The sequence below is a fragment of the Poecile atricapillus genome, chromosome 2 (assembly GCF_030490865.1).
Source record: "Poecile atricapillus isolate bPoeAtr1 chromosome 2, bPoeAtr1.hap1, whole genome shotgun sequence".
In the NCBI taxonomy this organism is placed as follows: domain Eukaryota; kingdom Metazoa; phylum Chordata; class Aves; order Passeriformes; family Paridae; genus Poecile; species Poecile atricapillus.
Genome location: NC_081250.1, coordinates 13,277,572 through 13,299,208, shown reverse-complemented (window position 1 = coordinate 13,299,208; position 21,637 = coordinate 13,277,572). Strand labels below are relative to the sequence as shown.

Sequence of the window (21,637 nt, the reverse complement as noted above, 5' to 3'; positions counted from 1 at the left end):
AAATGGCTTTGGAAGCCATTTAAGTACATTCCTGTGGTGCTACATGTAAGCTAATGAACCTCTCCAGAGTTCATTGAACTTTCAGCCAGTTTGGGATTATCTATACTCATGGAGTGGTAATTTTATTTAATTAGTATAAATAAAGTCTTTTCCATTCAGATAAATGAATTTTTAACAGAGGCAAATCACCAAATTGGTTTCACTTATGATTAAATAACAATTTGATGATACTCCAAGTATAAAGGTCGGTCATTGTGAAATCTTGGTGTTAATCTGTGGGAAAAGATGGAAAATAATAATGCAATATTGCTCCTTTGAAATCTTAACTCTGTGCAGTGTGCCTTCTGACCTGTGCATAGTTACTAAAACATCTCCAGTGAGGTGCAGCTGTTGTCCATCACAGCTTGTTAGACTGACAAGTATAACCATGTGGTTCATTCCCAAATGAAGAATGTAGACTAATAATGGAGGTACCAGACTTTGAGGTATTGAGTTTGTAAATAAAAGTGTTTTGACAGACCAATGGCCATTGGCATTTTCCCAATCAGAATTGTATTTTCATTTCAGCTAGGATTTGAATTATGGTACAAATGAGTTTTGAATATTGTAATGTTGTTGTTACTGAGTTGTATCTGTTCTTTGCAAGCTGGAAAGAATTCAGAAGTATGTGTTATTGACTGAAACCACTGAAAGTTTTTGCTCATATCACATCAGTAGCTTTCATCTGTATAAGCAATCTTGTTATCATTCTGTAAAAAATATCTATACATACAGTCATAGAACTAAGTGGGCAATGATAAATGCGATGAAGATGGCTCTTGGATGCTATGAGAGTGGTTGAGCAGAACTAGTTGTTAAATAAAGGCAGAATAAATCTGAGTCTTTTGGGAATTCAGCTTATGAATGTTTAATAGAGAAGTACTGAAAAGTTCTGCCTCAAAAGCCCACTGCAAAAGATGAAGCAAATTGGAAAAAAGTAGCAATGGTGCAACAGCTTCAATTTGTTTTAAGCTTTAGTTCCATTCTTGAGCATGGATACAGCTGTTAAAAGTTGGTGGAGGCAAATAATATTTTAACCTTTAGACACTAAAAGCTCTTTAGCTCTAGTCCATAAAGGAACACCTGCCAAAATAATCAAAAAGAGAGATAGTTCTTAGACTTACATTTAAATAAAAGAAAGACAAATAGTCTTTCTCATATTGTTTCTTCTGAATTTTTTGTCTTTTGCCATATAAGCCAAATTATTCCAGCATTCTGGGATGCAAATTGTAATATTCTTTTCTATTGTGACCTTTTAAAATTCAGCTTTATTGTATTACTTCATAGCACCTAGTGCTAAAGAAGATGTAGAAGGTGTTTTGCTGTTGAAAATTAGGGTAGTGAAATTCATTACAAGAGACAAATACTCTGAACTACGTAGTACACTCAAAATCCCAGTCTGTTTGATACAAAACCTGTATTTAAGAAAATGACCCTTGTATTTAAGACACTGTTCAATGTGTAGACATAATTGCATACAAATGGTATTTCCATATCTCACATTTACCATTACTGGGCCAACATTTTCAGTGATTTTTTTAATTTTTTTTTTTTAATGAGGTGGAGCATGCCTCCCGGTGTGTGTGGGAAGACTCACTGTTTTTTGCCAGCAGAAGCAGGTGGTGTTCTCCCACCAGCCATGAGTTTGTTTGGGATGAGTAGTGTAGTGATTAACCACCCCACCAGCCTTCCTCTTCAAACAGGCTGAGAGCCACCTGGCCCTTCTCCAAAAGTCTCTCCTGATTCAGCACATCTTCGCAGCAGCCAGAAGCACCCCCTGCAGTAATGAGTGCATGGCAGACTCTACCTGTCCTGCTCTGATGTCCCATCATGGGACATCATGGGCTGGTACTGTGTCCCACTAGGGCATTGTATATTGAAATGCTCTGAAATGAAACCAGCTCCATTTATGAGGAATAATGAACTTTAGCACATTTACAGTGGAGACAGTTCACTTGGCTCTGTTGTGCTGCTATTACGAGGTTGCTCTACATCAGCAGGATGAGAGCTCAAGCCTAAATTTCCCGATCTGCAGTCGGTGGGCTCTCTCTGGGAGAGAGAGACAGGAAGAGCTAGAAGGACTGTGTGTGTAGCTGGGTTAGCTTGATTAAAAGTTGAAGACCTACACTAATGTCTCCCAGAGATACACTGATGATGTCACAAATACTAGATTACAGTGAGTTCTCACACTGGCTGAGGACCTTATTAAACTTTTACAAGTGTTTGCTGCAAGTAGTCTTGCTCTTTTTCTGTCCTCTCTAAGGTGAACATATACTTAAAACCCAAGACTGAGTAAAGGAGGCCGCAGCAAGTGAACAAAATAAAATGCTCATTTAAGGCATGTTTAAGAAAGGAGTTGAAAGCTACACTAAGTGCCTTTCTCATGGAGAGCTGTTTATCATCCTCAGTTTTATTGAAGGATGATAAAGAGCCTTGTTCCAGCAAACAGTGCATCTGGAGTCAAGCCCAAGTTATCACCAAGGAAGCAAGAGTGATTTTTCACAACCCTCAACATGCTATTGGAATATGCATCAATATGGTAATGAAGTAGGTGTAGGAATAGAGTCTTATCAAAGCCCTGTTTAATTTTTAATTCTGATTTCTCAAGTGTGTGCTGATGGGAAAATAGTGGCAAGTTTATGCTGCCTTTTTACCAAGGTGTCGTTTCATCTGCCACCTGGACAGGCTTGAGAGGCTGGCCTGTGCGGTACTCATGAAGTTCAAGGCTGACTGAAAGGTCCTGCATGTGGGTCAGGGCAATAATACAAATACAGACTAAACAGATGAAGGCTTGGGAGCAGCCCTGCCAAGAAGAGCTTGGAGATGTTGGCTGGGATGTGACTGATGTGGCTGAATGTGGCCTGGCAGTGTGCTCTTGCAGCCCAGAAAGCCAAAGGTGTCCTGGGCTGAATCCGAAGCACCACAGGCAGCAGGGGGAGTCTGTCCCTCTGCTCTGTTCACCTGAGTTCTGCATCCAGCTTTGGGGTCTCCAACATAAGAAGGGCATGGATCAGCTAGAGAAAGTCCAGAGGAGGATGATGAAGCTGATCAGACACCTGGAGCATCTCTCCCATGACAGGCTGAGAGTTCAGCCTGAAGAGAAGGCTCTGGGGATGCCTTGCAGCAGCCTTCCAGTACTTAAAGAAGGCTTACAGGAAAGCTGGAGAGGAACATTTTATGAGGTTTTTTAGTGATAGGACAAGGGCTATAAATGGCTTTAACCTGAAAGAGGTTAGAGTACATGCTAAGAAAAAATTCTTTACTGTGAAGGTGGTGAGACACTGGAACAGGTTGCCCAGAGAAGTGGGTGCCCCATCCCTTGAAGCGTTCAAGGCCAGGCTGGATGGGACTCTGAGCAACCTGTCTAGTAAAAGATGTTCCTGCTCCTGACAGGAGGGTTGAAACTAGATGGCTTTTAAAGGTTCTTCCAAGCCAAACTATTCTATGATTCTGTGTCTTTCCTTGCAATATAATTATCTGTTTACATATTCTTCTCTAAGTGCCTTTGAATTTCAGCCCCCACAAAATCCTTACTTAGTTGTTTTTCTTTCCTCTCTCTTTCTAAGCTAGAGCTGTACATAAGCTCTAGCTTTTTTTTATTATTTTTTGATGCTTTATATATCTATAAATGTGGAGTACTCATTCTAAAGCTGCTAAAACTGGATGTGAAAAGTTGAGATTTAAAAGGTTTGCGTTCAAGTAGAGAGTCAAATTCTGCACTGATGTGAAGCAAATTAAGTTCATCTGCTAATTTGACTGGCATAATATTACAGCTTCCATATGCTCTCTGCTTATGAATCTCCCAGTGTTAGTGTATTGCTTTAAAGAAGTTTTTTGCTTCCCAGAGATAACTCCAGGGAATGCTGTGTTTTCGTTATTCGAGGAGCAGTTTTGCTTGCGAGGTTGACAGATTGCCTTGTGCAATATATAGTGTAAGGAACTTGTTTACACAGACTGTCTGGAAAGCAAAAGACAGTGTTTTGCAGAGAACCCCCAGGTAGTGCAGACACCTGGGAGATCCATGTGGCACCTTCTTACTGAGCTTCTGCAGCCTCTCAATATCAGATTTTGTACATCAAAGTCTTTCCAGAATGATCCGCTAAGTAAAAAGTCAAACTTCCATCTTCAGTAATGGGCTTGATGCATAATTTGGAATTTTGTGCTTAAATAACAGTTTAACCCTAATTTATTCTCCTTCTAACTCCTCCTTAAAAAGGAGAACAAATTTTTTAATGATTCATGATATTTCGTTTTACAGCATTATAAGATAATGTTAAGATTTTCTTCAGCTTTAGGTTGGCAGGCAGGGGAAAGCTAAAGAAGGAATGGTGTATTTAAGATTGTCTGGTGTCTGACCTCTTGAAATGGGTAATAGGATCAAAAGGCAAAGGCCAACTAAAGTGGATTTATCACATCCAGTTTTGATCCTGGCATTAACATATGTATTTGAAACTACAACTTTTATAATAAAAGAAGCTTCTTGAAAGCAGATTACTGTTTTAGAATTGCTGGAATGGGAATAGTTTTCTTTTTCATTTCTACTTAATAGCAAAATAGATCAAGTCTTGATTTTGATGTGTTTCCACAGGTATATCTTGAACGACTTTTAACTTATGCAGAGATAGATATTTGTCCAGCAAACTGGAAACGAATAGTACTGGGGGCAATTCTGCTGGCATCTAAAGTTTGGGACGACCAGGCAGTGTGGAACGTGGATTACTGCCAGATCCTGAAGGATATCACGGTTGAAGACATGTGAGTGCAGTTTGTTTATCTTTGTCAATGAATGCCATGATCTGTGTCTATGAGGGTAATGGGAAGTTCTTTCATAAATGATATGAAGTTTGTATATTTGTGTTGTATCTAAACATGGTGAATGCTGATGGATGGTGTGAGGTAGGCTCGACAGCTGCTTACATAGAAGACATGAATTATTTTTGTTTTCTGGTTGAAGTGTATTTTACCACTGGATATTCATGCACAATAATGAAAATAGATCTACAGAATATTTAAATGTATGGTTTGATAAAAATCCCTATATCCAGGGAGCCTGATGTATTCCCATCAGCATCATATACTGTCATGCTAATTCTCCACGTGGACATAGATGGACATGTAAGGCAGTAAAGGAAGTTAATGACCTTTAGATGATCACCCAGTTATTTATTGCCATTATTTAAAATGGATGCTTTTGGGCTTTGATATTTTTTCCCCAATATCCTGCTGAATTAGTTTTCAGGATGTTAAAAATCCAGACAGAATGAGGTTTCCAAAATGAAAGAGAGAGATAAGATGGACAAGAACCAAAATCAGGCCCTTCACATTTCTGTGTGCAATATTATTCCATGCAGAATAATTTGCTAATGGTTCCTTACCTGACTGTGTGGAATCAAAGTGATTTTGCAAAGTTACTTCTCCTCTTGTTCCTTTTCTCATGCTTTTTGAGTATTCAGTAGAAGTAGGGGTCTCCTTCCATTGACTTCTTCTCTAAGGCAAATCTGGGTGATTTTAGTGTTCCTGAAGCTGGGACACGAGCTGAAGTGCTGAACAGCTTGAAGCAGAGTCACAGGTTTGACTGTGCCATATGACAGTATTAATCAGAAATGGTTATAAATGGGAGGTTTGAAATTGCTAATTCTCAGGGCTTTTCTTGAAGGTGGTGTGAAAGGAACCAAAAAAAGAGGTTATTGTTTCTGACAAACACGTGATGGTGCTACTGTTAGAAGCTGCACTTGAGCTATAAAACACCAGTACTCACATGGCAGACCTGTGCTAACATCGCCCCTTTCTGCACTGCGCATTCCCGAAGCCAAACTGTGATGAATCCTTGTCCTCAAGGTTTCTTTCCTTAAAAGATTTTAGGGTTCTCACAAGCTGCAAACCCAGAAGCCTCTGGGGTGCCTGAACTCTCTATATGTGCTTGGTTATCTAGTTCATGGGCTTCATGTTTAGGGCTCCATGTGAATCCCTCAGCAAAGATTCTGGCACTTATGTTCTTGCTATCAGTTTTTCCAAATTTTGTTTTATTCTTATCTGCAATGTGGTGGATTTTTTTTTCCTTTCTTATTTTTTAGTTAACTGGGACAATACAGTTATAATGATTTTGAAATGTCTGGCTCTAAGCAAGACAGAGCCTTTCATTGTATAAGTAAGGCAGAAGAAGAGCTCTAGGTCAAAATCTTCTATTTGTGTGAATCATTCAGCATAAGTGCATCTTGCAAAACATCAAGCACACCTTTCAGGGTCATAAGTCAGCATCAGTGCAGTGAACTGTGCCTGAAAGTGAACAGGGAACTTGGGAGGACTGAAGTGCAGTGGGGACCTGTAGTCATGTATGTGGCATTACATTGACTTTCTGAGGAGCAGCCCAGGAAAGCACATGCTAAAGCAGTCTGAAGGAGGTGTATGGGGTAAGAAGGGTATGGTGGTCAGTTAAATTGTATAAGTTCAGTAAGAAATACTTGCATGTTTTTGTCCTTTCTGTAGCTAATCTACTGATCTAAATTTGAGGTCTTGGAAGTATGGGATAAGAATCTGAGGCTGTCTATTTGAGATTTTTGAGGATGCTCTTCAAAAAGGGTACAGCCAATCTCTTCAGCTAGTAAAATAAGTTTTATATTATGAATTTGCATAGAACTTTAGGCTTAGCTTGCAGAATGTACAATCTTGGTAGTATAAAAGTACATGCAAAGGTAATATTTTTTTTTCTATTTATAGGCATCTTAAGGTGTAACTTTTTTACTTGGATTTTTTACTTGGAAACGTCAACAATGTGAATTTAAGCCAAAGACTCCATATCCAGACTTCAGTTAGTCTTTTAGTATTAATTAGTATTTATCATTATGTAAACATAGAATTTTGGCACAGAGAGTGAGGATAAGGAAGGACAGTGATTATGATGTAAGAATTATATAAGGGTAAAGAGTGAGAAGGAGAAAAATAATTCAGTGTTGAAAAGCTACTGTATCAGTACTTTTTATCTTCAGATCCTTCCTCTTCTATTGCCAACTGTGCAACTTCTATTTCATATTCCTTGTACGCTTGCACAGCAGACAAAATGTAACTTAAAGACAGTATAATCAACAGTCAATGCCCACTGGTAGTACAGCAGTGCAGTCACTGGGCTCTTCAGCAAACATTGATAGCTTTCACCACCCATTTATTTTTATTTTTTTTATTTCCCATATCTTAAAATCACAGTTTTGGATGTATCACAGGTTCCTGCATAAGTATTAAATAGTATATCTGATTACTGTGCAATTTATGAAAATTTCCAGTCCTTAATTTTGTTTGTTGGCTTATTTCTCAATGTACTTTTAAATGTATTGGTGTAGGTAATAATGTATCTGTATACCAAAGTTTTTCAGGGTGGGAGCTCAAACAGGAGCTCTGTTCCGATCAGGTATTTTGATGAACACATTTGGTTTTGCTGCTGGAAAACACGTGATCACCACTGTGAATTTTGGTTGCACGTTTGAGGGGAAAATTGCTTTATTCTGTTCATAAAGAGAGTATGATAAAAAATTCAGATTTCCCATGACTAATTCTAAATGATTGATTATGAAGAGCTGCAGGGAGTAAATAAGTTCTTCAGTAAATTTTGTGTTGGAGTAATTTGCAGCGTTTATGAGAGGAGCCTGACAAATTTAGGGCAGGGGTGTGTGTGTGTGTGTTGCTGTGGCATAGCTGTGTGTGCAGACCCACCTAGTGGAGGTAAATTGGAAACTACAAAATTTTTTTTTCCCCCTGCTATAAGTTTTCTTTCCAAAAAGAAATTGTGTTAGCTAAACTGATAAAGGTGCCCTTTCACTAGCAAAACTTTGTGTCTGGATTTGATTGGCATTGCAGTAGCTGCTGCAAGGTGCAGCATCTCTCATATTCCTTATTGTTGTAAGAACACTGATAGAACTTGGTAGGGAAGGTCAAACCTTGGGCTGGGATAATTGCATCTGGCAAGAATAAAAAATGACCTTGATTTATACCATTTGCAATTTAAAGTAAAATTACATTCAGAATGCACAGTCTGAAATATGTTTCCATGTTTATCTTCTTTCCACAGGAATGAGCTAGAACGCCAGTTTCTTGAGCTGTTACAGTTCAATATTAATGTTCCCTCCAGTGTTTATGCCAAGTATTATTTTGATTTGCGTTCCCTGGCAGAAGCAAATAACCTGAGTTTTCCCTTGGAGCCCCTCAGCAGGGACAGGGCATATAAACTTGAGGTAAGACTCTTTTCAGATTGCTCAGTGTTAAATACATAGGGGGATTGAGAATTTCTGTGCTGTTTCTCCCTTCTCCCATATCTTCCCAGATACTCCCATGAGATCTTAGAATATCATAAGCCTGATTTTCATAATGGTTTTGTTTATGCTTTAAGTATTCATGGCTGTGGGGACAGCTTTTTGACCTGGTTTGCTTCATACCTTACCCTGCTTTCCATTTCTTTTAAGTTGCAGTTGTCTGTATTGGCCTTTTGAAAGCGCCCACAAGTTTTATTATTATTGCATTCACAGTCTAGTGTTGTTCATTTGGTTTTTTAAAATTGATTATCCACCTTAAATGAAAGAATATTAATTAACAAGTGTTGCTGAAAGTAGCTATTCCATGTTCTTCTGCAAGTACTCAGTTTCATGTGGATCCAAGTTTTTTATCTCCCATAGTGTTTATCTCAGTAAAGGGAGAACAGAAATGAGCATTCACGCCTTCAGTGAATAAGTCATGAATGCTTATGAGATGTGGATATACCATGTGCCAGAAGCACTGTTGGATGGTCTGGACCTGTGAAATGCTGGGCACTGTGAATACCATGGACACAGGAGGAATTTAAATTATCAGCTAATTCTGGGCCCTTTGCAAGACTGTAACATATTTTTCCTAATTTTTCAGATATGTTTGTCAAATATGGGCATTATTGCACTGGGTATGAATTTTGTTACTAATTTTGAAAATTTTCATTAGATACTGGCTGCTTTTAACAGCACACATCTTTAATTACATAAGATTTCTATACAGGAGGTTGTTTGCCTGTGGGTTAGGTTGAGCTTTGCATGTTCAGAACTCTGTGCTCCTGTAGAACAGGAAGGCAGCTCTATGCACGTTTTTATGGGGAGAAATGATGCGTGGGAAGGTTAGTTGACCTGTTTGTGACTCTAATGGGAACTAAAAGTGGTAGAGCAAGAATCAAAGCAAATTTCATTTAAGTTGTATTTCCCATTCTTTCTAAATATTCTTCCTAAATTTCACAGGCAGCTCCAATAAGAATTTCATTCTCTGAATGGAGTGTGGTCTGAATTTGCATCAGATTTTGCCTCTGTTAAGGAGAATATTTTTTAAAAAATTTGGATTGTGATCTTACTTGGAAAAAGGTGCTTTACTGAGTTATGGGAGTCTTGATAATAAGTAGTATTACATATATCAAAATTAAGTGAATTAGTTTTTTATTTAGCCCACAGTTTCTTAAAAGTGTCAGTCTATATCACACACAATGTATAACAGCAGGTTACAAATGAGTTTAACAATGATAGCTCCTAAAACCTTAGAAGAAAAGAAAAATTGGAAATGACTGTAAATAGCCAGAGAATACTGGTAATTCTTCTGTACTAGCTAAAGAAAAGGCATTTTTAAAAAGAACTAATGGAATATTTTTTCAATAAATCTGTATAATTAAAATTTTTCCCATTGGGCGTGCTTTGAGCTGCCAGCAGAAATTGTCTGTAAATAACCCTGCTAGCCAGAGGATGTCTTCAGGGTAGGGGAAGAGTATCTGCTGTGCAACCAGCTTGGTCTGCCACCTCGTTGCCTCTCTGTTCTGTGACCAGAAGGAAGGGAACTGCTTTGTTCCCTGGCAGTATGTGGTTGTCATTAGTGTGCCCTTGAAACTACTTGACAGCATAATTTATAACCCAGTTCCCTGAGCACAGTAAAGCATTTAGCTTGCCAAGAGTCATCAAAATGCATTTGCAGCACTTCTGTAGTCTCTCGTGTGCTGTTCAGACCAGAGTTCCCTGTTTTAAAACAGTTGCCTGGATTGTCAAGTGGAGTAGATGTAGTACCACACAGGCTGTGATATTTTTGATACCGAGAGAAAAGCTGCAGTCTATGATGAAGGGCAACAGCCTCACAGCAAATGTATTCATGCAGTGGAATGATTTGCCTTGTGTGATAAAAAGACCTTGCTCAGTTCTAAGATTAAAGCAACTTACTGGCATTTGAGATCACAAAAGGTGTTGCGTAGAGAAATGGCTATATTATAAGATATTTTTGCTACTTTTGCATTTTAAAGCTATTTTTTTATATCTAAAGCAGAAGCATTAGATCTGACATGGCAGAATCTGCACTGCGATTTCTGCAAACATCATGAAGTTGATATACCCATGATGATGAAAAAAAACCCCTAAAAAGACCAAGGACAAGGCTAGCAAGAAATGTACCTCATCAAGAGGAAATGTTGGACAAGATCCATTAGTTTAGCAGTGTTATGAGAGATTGCAGTACATGTTAAAAATTATATCACTTTCTCAAGCATCTGCAGTGCTTGTTTTCTCTTACTTAATGTTCTCACAATTGACACTTAAAAAACAGCTTTGTCTTTTAAATGACAAAATGAAAGTAATTTTTTTTTTACCTTTTAATTATCTGTGGACTAAAGCATCCTGGATTTGTTACACTAGTTCACCTAGTAGCCAGAAACCATTTTTATAAGCCCTCTTGTTTTTTTCTCCTGTTCTATGGATTCAGGCAAGTTAAAAATGGCAAACTTTCATTAGATCATCTAGTCTGTCCACCTGCCAATGATGTTTGTTCCAAACAGCATATGTTATAGTGTGTTTTGTTCTTCCTTTTAATTATGTCAAATGTCAAGCCTTCCTTTGCTTTTCCTGAGATCTGTTATCTAATATGGGAGAATTTTTTCTGCCAAGAAGGTTGTTGGGTGTCCAACCTTAATCCACTATTTCGTAATTTCCTACTCTTGCACCTGGTTTTCCTCCCATGTACTGAGGTAAATATGAGTCAGATTCTCCTCTTTGGGTTATGTAGACAAAACGTGTCTGTCCTTTTGCTGCTTGTGATCTTAGTGCTGTGCTTGTTTCAAGGTTAGATTTTCTAAGAACATTCATTAATGCACTCCCAATTTAACTGACTGTATATTGTCAGAGATCTTTATTGTTAGGATGGTACTTGAGCACATAGTTCAAACCCTTGGAAATATGTGCTGTTTTCTTGACCCTAAAGATACAATCCCATAATCAAACAGACAAAACCAGGAGTAAAGAAGTAGAGAAGTCTCTTTATATCTCTTCAGCCTTCCAGTGTCACGGTGTCTTGATTACAGTTCTGTGTGTTTGTGTGTTCAGAACCCTCAAAGCCAGGAAGAAAAGGAAGAGAAAAACAGAGCAAAACTTGCCTTTTTGGGTTTTAGGAGTAACTAGTTTTGCTTTATAAATTAAGGAGAACCACCTGCTGTTTGTTCCTGCTAAGTTTCCTCTGGTTTGTCAGTTTTTGGAGGGTGTGCAGCAGTGACAGTCTGTGCCTTTGTGCATTGCTGATAGTGAGCTCAGAAGCAGTTTGTGCTGCCTTCCTGCCCTGCACAAACATGCATGCAGCCAAAATTTGTACTACTGCTTCTACTATTACTACTTCTACTGCTACTGCCTTTCTCCAGCCTTTTTTCTTCTTACTTGTCCCCTCCTCCAGTGATGGAATCTCTGGAAGAGTCATATAACTCAGCAGAGGAACTGACTGTAGTTGTGTATGCATGGATGTAAGAATATATATGTGTACGCATTCTAGCTGAATACATACATTTCAGCCAATTCCAACAAAATTCCACATGATGGATTAGTGTTGCTGGTTTTTAAGAATATTTTGATTTGACATGAGAAATGGTCCCTTGCAACTGTCAAAAACTGGTTTTCTTTCTAGCAATAAAAGCAACAGAATTATCAGATAGATGATACAAAGGTGATTATAGCTATTTTGATTTATTTTAACTGAAGGACAATAATAAATATTTACAATTTTCTGCTTTTGTCTTGGGTCCCCATATGTTATACTAAAGTTCACTAAGTACCTTGCCAAGTATACTCTAAATGTTGATTTTATAACTTACTTGCAAATGAAGAGGCATCTTTAGATACAGAGCTGCTTTAAATGGCAGCCTGTTTCTTATCCATATGATTCATCACCATAGCCTAGAGATGCCAAATATTAAGTGCCACTTCCAAGCAACATTTCATTTTGTCTGACCAAGTGCCAGAACAGAAATTTTCCTGTGTCACACAGGCGATTTTGAGGTGATTACCTTCTCTGACTGTTTGATGCCTAAAGTAATCAGTCTTATTTGGCAGCTGAAAGAAGCTGAGCTCCACCTCAGCACAGCCCTTTGTCATGCCATGGCTTGGCACATTATTTCATGGATAAACATTTTTAACCTATTGGATTTTAAATCTGATTGAATTGTGTAAACTCTCTTAGTCTACCAAGTTCCTGGTTAAATTAAATAAAATGTTATTAAGTGGTTTTAAGTGCATGAAGTTATGATCTAAATGGTCTGAAAAGCAATATGAATACTTACTTGTGTTATTGTATTCTGTTGTTCTCTTCATGTGCACCATGAAGGAAAACTGTGTTCAAGAGTAGTCTTAACAAAAATATGCAGTTTCTAACTGAAAAGTAGCAACTGTTTTCTTGGCAGTGGTAGGTTTTATGTTGTTTTGGGATTTACATTTGTTTTGTTTTGATTTGTTTTCAAATTTAGTGATGTTTTATGGTTGGCTTGACCAGAGCATTAGGTGAATATGCTCTCAGATGTATGAGTTGTGTGCTTCTGCTGTACCTGCCTCTGGTCTTTGCAGGACTATTGAAATTAAAGGACTCTTCACTCCTACAACTTGCTGTGCTATAGAAGTAAAGATCAAGAGAGAAAATGATAATCCATGGAGTCAGGATGTTTAATTATTTGTAATGCCTTGTGTTACAATCAAACACTTCCACTGGGTTTGTTTGTACAGTACTCTTTATTAAACATCTTATGTTAAGGCACAGCTTGAAAGCATTCCTGAGTAAATAAAAAATGCTGCTTTAGTTTGTCATATTTTTGAATTTGACCTTGAGTATTCCTTGAAGAGAGCTTTCTCTGCAGTTCTGCAGTTTGATTGCCAGAGTTAACATCTCTACTGATGCCAACCACAGCTTGTCCCAGCCATATGAACTCTAATACAAAAGCTATTTTAGGGAACAGTAAATTCATGCATGTGAGGTCCATAATAAATACTATTTTTAAACTTTGCTAAAAACAGTAGAAGAAATATCAAACATAAACTCCAGTATAGCATAAAAGGAGTTGACACTTGAATGTTTGTCTCTCTCTTCAAAAGGTTTAAAAATGACAATGTATTTATAATGTGAATTAATTTTTTCTGAATATGAGTTTCATTTCCCTCTGGCACTATATAAGATAGCCTGGCCACAAAGAAATGCTCATCTGCTTCTGAAAGGTGAGTTAACATCAGCTCAGGAGGCAAAGCAGGGTGAGTGATCTGCAAGATCATTTCTCAACAGAGAAAAATATAATTACTACAAGATTTTTAGGGAAAAAAATATTTTGGAGCCACCCAAAATTTAAATTTTCCAAATATGCTAAAATTACTAGGTCCCCTGCCCCTCTGCTACCACTGTCCGCCCCGCGGCAGCCAGGGAGACAGGGGAGTTAGATTAGCTTGCCAAGAAGACCCTAAAAACGAGGCTCTTTCCCTTTGCTGAGATGGCAGTTGCAGCTTTATTTCTTGGGATCCTTCGGGGTGAGATGGCAGGAGGGAAAGAGAGAAGAGGTATCGATAAGCAGTCCTTTTGCAAGACAGGGGAAAGGGGTGTGGGGGATTTACACAACCAATAAGGGGACCCTGGGAGAACAAGATAAGGGAAAGAACTTACAAGTCTACATTTTCAGGGGTACATTTTTGGGTCATACCATTTTTCCTAACTCCATTACAACACAAATACACTTACAGTTTCTACAGTTATTTTATTAAGTTTTCCATGATTTTTCCCCTATGAAGGATGATACATCAGTTAAAATGGGTAAGCACTGTCAGCTCCCTCAGTGAGATTTGTGATGGCTCACCTGCAAAGAAAAGGCTTGGGGTATGCTGAGTCTTTCTGAAGCTGCCATGTGGGGCAATGCAAATCTTCCTTCCAAGGCTAATGAAATGAAAACTAGGATTTGAGGAGGATGTCTTCATGTATTTTGCTTAATGCTTTTGTAATTTCACCTGTATGTAAAAATCTGCATTTGGTCTTGCTTTGCCTGTACAGCTGTGGGCAATGTGATCAAGGGTTTTTTCATCTTTTCTCTTGCAGGCCATTTCTCGCCTATGTGAAGATAAATACAAGGACTTCAGGAAAGCTGCAAAGAAACGCTCGGTCAGTGCTGACAATCTGACTGTGGTTAGATGGTCCCCTGCAATTATCTCCTAACAGAGGAGACTGGAATATTCCTACGGACGAACTGTTTCATCCATCCATTTTTTTCAGAGTGGGCTGGGGGCGGGGGGGATAAAGAAAAAAAAAGACTTTTGGTTTTTTTATTTTTAAATCTGTCAAGCTGCCTTTACAGTGCCTCCCCATTGTGTAGCACACGAGTGAAATACCTAACAAAGGAGAAATGGAGAAATCGCTGATCGGGAGAGAAGATTGGCAACAATTATTTTCTCACTTCCACTAACAGCTTTACACTATTATGAGGAAACAGAAAATCAGGTGCTTGGAAGAAGAAACAAAAAAAAAATGAAGTAGAGGCAGAAAAATATTTAAGAACTGTGCCATTTTCTATTATACTGTACTCATGAAGGGAAATGGCAGCATGAAAAAAAAACATGTAGTCAGATGACTGTGCACTAGAGGAATGACATTGGGAGAGTTCCATCTTAAAGGTTTCTCTTAATACCCTTTTTTGTTGTTGCTGTTGTTGGTTTATTTTGCATTCCTCATTGCTGCTTCCCAGGATAAATTCTTCCCCTTGCACAGCAGGAAATACAAAGTCTGTATTTACAGTAGCACAAGCCCCTGAATAAATAGCGTTGGGTTTTTTCACTGCACTTTTCTCTGTAACCTGTCTTATTAACATTATTCTTCTTAATTATTATGCATATGTTACATTTCTTGTATGCCTTTTATTGTATTTTGAAAGAGAGAACTTGACAATAGTGCTGAACCAAAAGTGTGTACAGGGATCAGAAGATTTTCGTAATTTCATGATGTGTTTTATTTATAGTATACTTGGGTGCGTGTGCCTTCCTGAGTTATTGGAATCGTTTATTTTTCCATAATATAAAGATACAGTTGTTAAAGTCTTGAGATGATGATGGTAAGACTTGGGCCAAATCTATGAAATTTGCAACAGATCTTGTGATCCTTCTTGCAGATTTTCATAGCATTAGAAGTTTAGCAGAATTCATCCATTTTGAAGGAGATTTTTTTTTTGTATGGCCTGACAAGTTCATTCCTTAACTCCCAGGTCCATTGTTGCAAGCAATATTCGCAATTTTTATATGTTTACTTTAAATCAAAGTGAGTCTGTTTGTATAAAATAAAAAATAATAAAAAAAATTGTTCCAATGAGAAGGCCTGTAGAAGAGCAGAATGGAAATCTTAACAAGGTATCTGTCACAAGGAGATTTGATTTGGAAGCTAAGATACAAACCCTCATGTTTTTCAGTGTAGGTGCTTATAGAAATTAAAAGTAACTGAACTGTGAATATGATTTCCAACTCGGACTATTAAACTCCTTTGTTGTTATTATTTTTTTCTCTCTTACTGCGGCTGTTGCCCCCTTGGCATCATTAGAACCTTTTATACAAAATAACTTGTCAGTATAAGCATATTTGCTTCATAACACCGCAGGGTGATTTTTCTTCCCCTACAGTTGTTTGGGTTTTTTTTTTTGCACAGTTTAGAAAGATCCAGCTGAAAATTCTCAGTTCCCTGAAATCTGTCCTTGCAGCTATCACTGAAGGGAATGGCAGCAGATGTCCCTGATTTGTGCACTACTGTTATAACCCACAAAGATTCCGTGTTTGTTTGGTTAAGCCCTATGGGCTTGTAGCAGCCTGGGGGCCCAGAGATGCACACTTGACTCCCAGAGTGATGCGATTCCAGGGCCTCCAGGCAGAGAGGCACCGACAGGATTGAAGCAGTGAAACCAAACAGTTTCCTGTTAACTTTCCAATGTGATTTGTTTAGTTTGAGACATGAAGGCTTCGTCCATAAATTCTCCTGATGTTCTTTGGGCCTTTAAAATTATTCTCATCACTTCTTGTTGTGCCAATGCATCAGAACTGTGAGTATCCAAGTCCATTTTTCCCTTGAACATGGAATGTAAGGCAAGTGTTTATAACAAATTACAGCATTTGAAACCTCTTTACAGATAGTATCAAAAGGAACATTTTCAGAGCATTTGAAATTCATCCTTTATAAACATAAATTTAGGCTTTAAAATATGTAAAATATTTTGATTTATCAACACTTTGCTAAACTATTTTCCATTTAACTTGATATCAGGAATATTTGTTTTATCCATTTCTGGGTGATAGAGATATGAACTTTGGATTATGTAAAGATATCAATGCATCTACTATAATTTTTGTGAAGTTTATTAAACTACTTTAAAGATTGTATAGTCTATTTATTGTATGTATGTACATACAGTCTGATACTTTAAAAAGTGGATTCCGTAAAACCTGGCTCAGTCTTGTTTAGACTATTGAATATCGTTTTAGCCTTGTGCACTGGACTCTACCTCTGTATAGGAGAATTTTCCATATTCTTAATTAGTACTGATTCTGTGATTAACTTGGTTATGTTTCTTGCACTAAGAATTAAAAAAAAAATCTGCTGTAAGTGTGGATTTTTTTCTTTAGTTTTACCATATGAATCCTCTACATTTGGATGGATATTTCTTTCCCTCATGGTTATAGAATAATTCTTTGCTTTTTCTTCTGGTCTGTTCCAGGGTTGCCAAAAAATACAGTATCTGTCAGTAAACCTGAAAAGTGTCTTTTGTTTGCAAGGTATTCTATACCAGGTAATTAAAAATGAATTATTATTTAGGATTATGTTGTGTTTACTGTAGTTTTTTCAGCATTACTGTATGGAAAATACCATTGCAAAGTTAGAGAATCACCGGAGATGTAAGAAGGGAGGAGAACCATATAACATTTTAATTAACAGCACAAAGACATTGTGTTTTGCTGTAAATGTTTTCTGGATTAAGGTTTTCATTATTGCTTTGGTCACCGGCTCAGAACTGAAAAGGTTTAGGAGATATAATAAACCTGTCCCTTCAAGTATCATTGTCTTAATGAATTATTTTTGTATGTTGAGCCAGTGGGCCACTTGTTTGGTCATTTATGCATTGATCATTGGATAAATATTTGAAAAAGGGTTCTTGTAAAGTTTCTAATCGTTCATCTCTATGCAGCCCAGAGTTGTTTCCGTAATTCCTCTTTCCACCTGCAGACCTCTTTATATTTGATTTGCTGTTTGTAGTTCATTGTTTGACATTGTTTGACATTTCATTTTTACACAGACACTGTCATGTGGGACTGAGCTCACTGGAGTTATGGGATAAAGTGCAAAAACAAAATGCTCAAATCACCTTTTTTCACCTTCCACAAACTCAGTTAGCTCTTCAAATGATGCATGTTTTCTATTGCTAAAAATATACAAAGTCCTGTCCTATAGCAGGGTAATGATTTTGTTTTGTTAAGGATTTTGGGATTTTTCTTAGAGAGAGAGAGAAATTAGCATATATTGCATAATTGCTGTTTACATTTATGGAGTCTGAACTAAGACTCTGTGTTTTAACACCTTTCTCTCCAGCTCCCCTAATGCCAGAAACCTTAGCTATAGTATAAAGATTAGAAGTAACAAAAGCCTCATCAGAAAAGGGCAATGGTGTGATGGTGGCAGATGACAAAATGACATCTGGTAGTGTTGGCTATATATAAAAATAGCAATATGTGGGAGGGGATAGAGGAACTGAAAGAGCAGAAAAAAAACCCAAAATCTTAACACCTGAAGCAACAATTTATTTACAGTTGTCCTTAGCCGGTAATGAGCATTTCATTTCCGAGTGATGTGTTTAAACTCCCAACCAAAGTGCTGCACATCCACTGCAGACTCGTTCTGCTCTCCGCTTCTTCTAGCTCTTCATGTGGAATCCACTCAGCCTAGCTTTTAGCACTTTCCTCACTTCTGTGTAAAACACATTTTCTGTAATCAGAACATTTTTTTTACTTGAATTGGCAGTTGTTGACATTTGCCTACTCTGCAGTGAAGCTCCCACTTAGTGTCTCTAATGGGTTCTGAGAAATCAGCTTAACTATAAACACAAACATACCTGTGAGTGCCCCTAGATGTACATGGAAATGTATCTACACCCAAAATGCAGTAAGTGTCTTTTTGCTGTTTTTATCTTTCTTCTTGTCAATTGAGCTCCATCTTCAGGAAACTACAGAACTGGTGAAACTGAGCTGCATAAACTGAAGTAATGATGGCAGATATGTAGTGACCACTGTTCTGTGAAAGGGCTTTAGAAAAAGAAACAAGATTTAGAAGAAAAGCTCATAAGGAAAACAATAGTGATAGCAGATGTAGATTATGATGCTGAAAAGAGTCTTTTCATACTGTGTGTAAACCTGCTTTTCTGGATCTTAAAAGAATCCATAAAAAGTAACTGGTGAGTTACAGGACCACAGCTTGAAAAGGACTGATTGCATTGAGGGCATTGAGGCACTGGAACAGGCTGCTGAGACAAGCTGGGGGTGCCCCACCTCTGGAAATGTTCATGGCAGGAGAATTGGAACTAAATTGTCAATTATCTTTAAGGTCCCTTCCAAATCAAGCTTTTCTATGATTATAGCTGAAACAAAACCAGGCTCGAGTTTCTTTGTTGCCTGGCCTGGATCACTGGGCTCTTCCCACTAAAGAAAGAAGCAACAAGATGGCAAATTGGAGAAATGCAGGTGATAGAGCCAGACAAATAGACTGTATTTCTTGTGTTCCTTCTAGAATAGTTGGCCTGATGCAATTTGGTGTGAAAAAAGAGTTGTTTTTTCATGCCCTTTACACCATGTGTAATGTGTTTCAGTATTATCAGTAGAGATTTCAGCTGTTACACCTGGATATATTGTTTGGTGAAGATATGCTAAGCTTCTTGGTGTGGTGAAATGTGGCTATATACCTGTGAGTTGTCCAGAATCTCTGTTAAGAGTTTGTAAAGCTCACGATGTCAATGGTCTCTACAGATGGAGAGCAGCAAATAACAAAATGTCAGAAATTGTATTTTGTAAAATACCATTTCCCAATGTACTTACATGATTTACTAAATGTACCTGATTTAATTTCAGGTTTTTTTTCCTTGCACCTCTGACAGATAGGGGTGCTGTGGTAATTATGCAGTGAAACTAACTAATGCAGTTGTCGTGGTTTTAAAGCAGTAACTAAAAAATTACTTATTTCTTGCTGTGAGATATGGATTAGAGCAAGAGCAAAACAGGCTTAAAAGTTAAAAGGAATAAAGAAAGTTTGTTAACAAAACTACAAGAATAAAAAAACACCAGAATAAACTTCCAGAATACTCTTTTATCCCCCACTACTTGACCATTTCTTTGTACACGTGACAACATAAAGACAAAAACTTTAGAACTTTGGTGGTTAAAACAGTCCCAGTTCCTGCTACAGTCTTTTCATCAGTCTTTGTAGAGAAACAGAAGTCTCCTTCTGCTAATCTATGGAGTTTCTCACAAGAAAACTATTTCTGTTATAGTTTTCTATTTTCCTGATGCCAGCTGCCCAGAAATCCTGTCATCAGAGCCCACTCCTCCCATTTCACATCACTCTGAGGTGTGTATGGGCCATGAGTCTAGGGATGTCATTTTAAGGATGAGTTATTCAAAGGCAGAAGTCTTCTTCATCTGTCTCTGTGAGCTTTCCTGGAAACAGTTTTCTCATTGCCTCAAGCGGCCTCAAATCTTCACCTCACTCTGTTCCAGCACCTCACTGTATCACAATTACTCCACTTTTTGCTCAAAATCCAAACTTCGAACACTCCATTCCTCCCTATATACTCTGTCATGAATTAAAGTTTTTTCAGGACCTTATTGTCCATCTCCATAGCTTTAACAGAAAAATATTTCAGCTTATAAAGCATCTCCTTATTCTCTACCTTTTCTGAAGCTTCTTTTCTTTACTGTCTCTGATAGTTTATAAAGTCTCTTTACATGTTGATTACTCTCTTTTTCTCTCTCTGGATAAAAGGATTAATCTGCAAGTCTCATCTGGGTAATGAAAGGGTTAAAATCTTGCCCAGGCTTTTGTAGATGGTTCTGTGATCTCTGCTGGAGCAGCAGCTGGAGTTGTCTGCGATAGAAGATTCTTCATGGCTGCTCTGGAGAGTGTGGTCGCTGTCTCAGCCTGCCGCAGGTCCAGAGCTTTTTTTCCTTTCTTTACTCGGCAGTCTCTGGTGAATTCAGTCACAGCAAAAACTGCAGCCGAGCCAGGGACCGGCCTGGCCCGGCCAGAGCCCGGGACAAGCCCCGCAGGCCCCATCTCCCGGCCGGGAGCCGCTGGGCCCAGCCCAGCCCCAGCCCGGGCCGCATGGCCTGGGCAGGGAACGGGAGGCCAGCCGGAGCTCTGTTACCTTTCACAGCCAGGAAACAAAGAGAACAAGAGTGCTCTGACTTTACATATTAAGGAGGTGTTCACAGGTTGACTTCACTTTTTAATGGTCAAAACTGCTGTCAATTCTTAGAAATGACTGATAATTGGTCAGGAGGAAAGACTCCCATCAGCCACCAGCAGCTTCACTTCCTTAGATCCCAAAGCTATCTTAAAGGTAAAGCCACCCCATGACAGCAGTAAAACTAAATAATGCAGTAAAACTTAGAAGCTGGAAAATCTCTGGAACTAGCACTGCCGCCCCCTTGAATTCACTGGCAGTGAAGTGAATCCTCAAAAAGCAGACAAAGACTTACTCATGTGACATGAAGGCTTCTCTAAACAGGCATTAGAATAAGACATCACCTTCATGTAAGAGATTCCACATCACACTTAAGTACAGAGCTAATTCTTCTCTTAGCTGTAGGTTTTCTTGCTTCACTTGCTCTGGGTTTTCATGACCCTGTATTTTAGATGTTTATATAAATTATTCTCGGTGGAAACAGTATCTTGGGAACTGCAGCTGTGATACCCTTGCTACCTTATATTTAAACAATTCAGATCATCCTGCGGTCACATATTTCAGGCAAGTGAGGCATTTTGCTGTAGAAAAAGGAGAGTCCAAAGAGATGGGGATTGGTGTGCTAGAAAAGCTATGAGGCACAATTAAGTGTCTAGATTTTAAAAATAATCCAGGAAATCAAGATAGGGAAATGTATTTGTACCTTCTGTGCTGTCAATACCAAAAGGCATTGATGATACTTTGAGTGATGGTGTTAAATCTCTTGGGCAAAGAGTCTAAGGGATTATTCAGTGGGACAGGATACATAGATTATTTTGCCATAGATCTGGGGAGACGGAAGACCAGGCTGTACTGAGCAAA

At 38.2% G+C, this 21,637-nt stretch overlaps 1 protein-coding gene across 2 annotated transcripts in view; it reads left to right on the top strand.

The window, feature by feature from the left end:
• CCNY (cyclin Y) overlaps positions 1 to 17,384 on the top strand; it is a 123,297-nt gene extending 105,913 nt beyond the window's left edge. For both annotated transcript variants that reach the window (XM_058831572.1, XM_058831573.1), the window contains 3 exons: positions 4,628 to 4,794; positions 8,099 to 8,261; positions 14,398 to 17,384. In XM_058831572.1, coding sequence (XP_058687555.1) covers positions 4,628 to 4,794; positions 8,099 to 8,261; positions 14,398 to 14,514 — 447 coding nt within the window. In that variant the 3' untranslated portion in view covers positions 14,515 to 17,384. The remainder of the gene's footprint in view (positions 1 to 4,627; positions 4,795 to 8,098; positions 8,262 to 14,397) is intronic.
• The last annotated feature ends 4,253 nt before the right edge of the window (positions 17,385 to 21,637 follow it).